This window comes from Cannabis sativa, chromosome 2, assembly GCF_029168945.1.
Source record: "Cannabis sativa cultivar Pink pepper isolate KNU-18-1 chromosome 2, ASM2916894v1, whole genome shotgun sequence".
In the NCBI taxonomy this organism is placed as follows: Eukaryota; Viridiplantae; Streptophyta; class Magnoliopsida; order Rosales; family Cannabaceae; genus Cannabis; species Cannabis sativa.
The window spans coordinates 41,724,503-41,728,821 of NC_083602.1; the positions used below are offsets into that span (position 1 = coordinate 41,724,503).

The window sequence follows — 4,319 nt, forward strand, 5'->3', positions numbered from 1 at the left end:
TAAGATCAACTACTGATATTGACTTGGAAAGATATGTGTAACGTTAAGTTTGTATATCTTAACTTAGTTGCAATATCGGTCCAGTCCAATGTATACTCCATACATTCGAAACTAGTATACTTTACTAATGTCCTGGAAGGAACATAACACTTACTCCAAGTGTAAGTATACATTATCGCTGATTATCACATCAGTGTAAATCCAATAACACTGATGAAACAGGGACCAAAACTTTTGATTCATATGATCACAATTACATTCCACTGTGTTGACGATACTGTAATTGTGAATAAACATATGATCTGGATTTAACTGATTTTGTGTGTATGAATGTAATAAACATATTAAACATATTAAACCATTAGCATGTAAAATTCATGCAAACATCAATCACTTCAAATTTCATATATTGATAACTAATCAGATTGTAAAGAGTTTTATTTAGGGCATAAAACCCAACAGTAAGAACATACCTAGCTAGCCATAAGAGGTCATTGGTCGGCCATGCCCTAAAAAATAGGGTTGGTTGGCCAACATGTTTGCACAACTCTAAACAGCTAAAGTCGAATGTATTGTACATTTGTACCCCACTTTTGTTTTGCAAGAACAATATGCTTTTAATTGAATTTCCAAAACAAATTATGCATAAATGTTTTCCGATGAAAAAGAAAAGATGATTACTTAGAAACGTTAAATATGATCTCTACCTTCATGCAAAAATGTAAATAGCATTGATTATTGTTGCTTAACAATTATGTTTATTATGAGCTAATGTACATGATTTCAATGAAATTGCCTACTGTTCACTATGCAAATACATCATATATATATATTAGTAAATAAAACAAACCTTCTATAGAATTTTATTGTATACTACTATATATTCAAAACTTTTTGGCGTGGGGGAAGGAATGAATGCATTAGCAGAGAATATCTGGACTCTAGAAGTCCTTTGCTTTTCTTCTGAGTTCATTCAACTCCTTCTCAATATCCGAGTCGCGTAAAGGAAGCACGGTGTTTATGGGGATGGCAGTTCTCCCAGGTGGAAGCTCCACTTTCTGAAGAATGAAATGAATAAAGATCATTAAGTTATCTCAACAGTCCAAACTCCAAACCATCATTGTTTCTCTCATTTTCAACAACTGACCATGACACTATAATGTGATTGTCAAGAGAAAGAACAGAACACTTTCTCTTTAGGATCAAATTCTCAAAGATTATTTCAAGTATCACTGAAAGGACACTGGCATTGGACAGAACAAAACTTGGAAATTAATGAATGGAGAGTGGTAAGCAATTAATTACCTTTGAGCTCCCAGAGAGTTCCTTTTTTAAGTCTTCAAGATCACCATCAACAGAAGAGCCCTCTAGCAAACGGAACTGTATATAGGTAAAAAGTAATATCCAAGTAAACATCAGGCTTTAGCGTATTCCATATAAATAGCAGTCCTAAAGGCATTGAATTGAAAGATATTCTTATTTGGTGTAATGAAAGATGTTGATGAATTTGTATCTGTTCCAGCTCTATTTCTTAAGGGTAATACATACATACATATATATATATATAAATATATAATCAATCATAACAGAGAGGCTTATTGATGGTTGTAACAGTGAGGTGATTCTTAGTTTAGTTGTTCCTGCCCTCAAACATAAGGATTTTTTTACCTTTCCCTCAAGATCATCGGTTGCTAATTGGCTATAAGCTTCAGCTTGAGACTCCATGGTCAGAACTGCGAAGGGTAGAAACAAGATCAATTTAGCTACTCTTTAAATATGTCGCAGAAACAGAAGGACAAAATCAAAGTAATTAAACACTACCAAACTATATAACCATGAGACGTGCCATATTTTATAGGAAAAAACATTAAAAGATCGAAACAAACCTTTTTCTTCCATTTTGTTGAAAGCATCGAGAGCGCTACTTGTGTCCACATCACCCAACAATTCACTCACTTTAGTTGATGTCCTGTACCGAATATACTGGATTAGTATAAAATTGAACTGCTGGTTACACCAAAGGGGAAAAAAATATTAACAGATGAGGAGCTAGAAACAAACTTTGCAGACTGAGCTCGAGCCTTGAGAACATCTTTCTTCGACCTTGCCTCCTGTATCTTGCTCTCTAAAAGCTGTTGGAAAAGAAAATCTTAAATGAGAATCAACCACACATAGAATATTTCAAGCACTCAGCTCTTCCCTATTGGCAAAGGGGTAAAAACTTAACTAGATGTATCAAAATGTTTTCCCCTTCAGCACATCATCTAAAACTAAAACCCAATTTTACCATTTTAACCATCTACGCCTTTTCTTTTTGCCTCAATAATTTAAGCCATAATGTTCAGATTAGGCCAGCCAGAAATACGCATTACAAGAATAAAATCCTGGTACTGACCCTTGTGTTAGAGACGAGATTATCAACAACACTTTTCTGCTGATCAAGCTGAGTCTTCAAAGTATTAGCATTGTCCTGCATAGAACAAACAAGCAAAAGAAGGCTAAATCAAAACATCATTCAAATGTACCAAAAACCAAATTATACTTACAGTTCTATCATCGAAAAATTCATACAGCATATGATTTCCGACGCTTAAGAGCTTCCCTGGCAAGATCCTCATCTCCTTTTCCAAGAGCCAGTTGTGCCCGTCTGTACCTATTATCAGAGAAAGCTTTAAGAGAAAATAGGCGTATAACATTTACACTACTGAGCAATAAACAGATCACTACAGAAAAAATAAATAAATAAATAAAAATACCAATCTTCAGAGGCTTGCTGGGCAGATTTATATTTGTTCTCTAACTGCTTTTGAGATGCCAAAACCTTCATAAATTGAAAACATAATTGAGGAATTCTCTTAGAAAATATACTTGCATTGCACCACTGTGAAAACAACACAAATTAATGTGATAAACGTACTTGTGCAGTAGCTTGACGCATCTTTATTAAATCATTGTTCATATCAGTAACAGCTTGGTCCAAAATCTTCTCAGGGTCTTCGAACGAGCTTAAGATCGCATTAGCATATGACTACATTTGCCAGAAAATTAATCACACAAACTCATTATGACAAATTGACATCAATTATATCTAAATACGTGTACGTATCTTCTTTATCTTTGAATTATTACCTTGATAACTCTAGCAAATCGACTAAAGAGATTCATCTGAGAACCAAGAGCACCACCCCCACCATGACAATTACGCCTAAATCTAGTCGAGTGAGCTATACGTAGCCTAGGGACTTTTAATGCCTCAACTGCAATAAAATGGAGACTATTACAATGTTCAAAAAAAAAAAATGGAGACTATTACAGAGAAAAACGAAAACCCAGCTGCTATTTTCTCAAAAAACAAGGCAAGGCGGTGGTACTCGTATCAATATCAAAATTGAAACTTTCGAGAAACCCAGAAAGGAAATAGGAAAAAGATAGTAAATAAGAAGTATTACCACCATAACCGAGAAACAAAGATTTGCAGGGTGGCAGTCCTTGAGAAGAAGAAGAAGAAGGCCTTAGTGAAAGTATGCTTGAGCTTACAACCGGATGCACTGTCGTACTCGTAGCCATTTTAGGAAGACGGAGCAAGAATGATCCACTTTCCAGATTCTCTTTAATCAACCCATTCCTCTTTCTTATACCTTCATTTCATTTTAATCTTTTTACCAGATTTTTCCTTTTTATTTTTCTTTCTTTACACATTTTGTGCAAATTTATATTCAATTATTATTTATTTTTATTTTTTTGAAAGATTCAATTATTATTATTATTTTGTGAAAAGAAAGTCTTTTTTTTTTTTTTTTTTTTTGAAGAAAGTCTTTTAGTATAACTTTTTTTGGACATATAAATTTTTTGAATCTTCCAATAAAAATAAGGTTCGTAGTTTAGTATAAGGAAAAATAGTAGTGAAACAAAATATTTCTGTATCGTAATCTATTTAATTTTTTTGGAAAATTTATAAATGATTTAAATAATTACAATATACCAAATCATTAAAAAAAATTAAAAACCTCCTATATATACCAAAACCACGAATAATAGTCAACTTTTTATAATTTATTAAATATAAATTAATTTGTTAAAATAATAAAAAAAGGTAATAGTTCTTTTATTAAAATAATATTAAAAAAAATTAGCAAAAAATATGAAGTTCCCTAATCCCTAAGAGGCCCCTATCCATATAGAGAGCTCATTTTTCATTTTTTCATAGTTAGAGCTCATTTTTTTTTTTCTTAGTTGGAGATGCTATGAGTACGAGAGAATCAAAGTTGATTATTTTATTACAAAATCTTTCGTGCCCCTCATACTACGTTGATTAGTTA

General features: G+C 32.6%; 1 protein-coding gene across 1 annotated transcript; it reads right to left on the reverse strand.

Moving 5' to 3' along the window:
• Positions 1–708: 708 nt before the first annotated feature.
• On the reverse strand, positions 709–3,760 carry LOC115721373 (membrane-associated 30 kDa protein, chloroplastic). Its single transcript, XM_030650657.2, has 11 exons — positions 3,450–3,760; positions 3,130–3,257; positions 2,918–3,028; positions 2,757–2,821; positions 2,572–2,653; positions 2,396–2,470; positions 2,062–2,132; positions 1,887–1,969; positions 1,669–1,733; positions 1,306–1,380; positions 709–1,058 (listed from the first exon to the last, which is right to left on the reverse strand). The coding sequence occupies exons 1-11, from the start codon at positions 3,565–3,567 to the stop codon at positions 942–944; spliced, it is 990 nt and encodes a 329-aa protein (XP_030506517.2). The 5' UTR covers positions 3,568–3,760; the 3' UTR covers positions 709–941.
• Between the last annotated feature and the right edge of the window lie 559 nt (positions 3,761–4,319).

Excerpts from the sequence above, each read along its gene's own strand:
- LOC115721373 (XM_030650657.2), bottom strand. The coding sequence starts at position 3,567 with ATGGCTACGAGTACGACAGTGCATCCGGTTGTAAGCTCAAGCATACTT. Across the intron at positions 3,029-3,129 it reads GATTTGCTAGAGTTATCAAG|TCATATGCTAATGCGATCTT; the intron begins GTAATAATTCAA and ends TGGCAAATGTAG. Across the intron at positions 2,654-2,756 it reads CAGCAAGCCTCTGAAGATTG|GTACAGACGGGCACAACTGG; the intron begins GTATTTTTATTT and ends CTCTGATAATAG.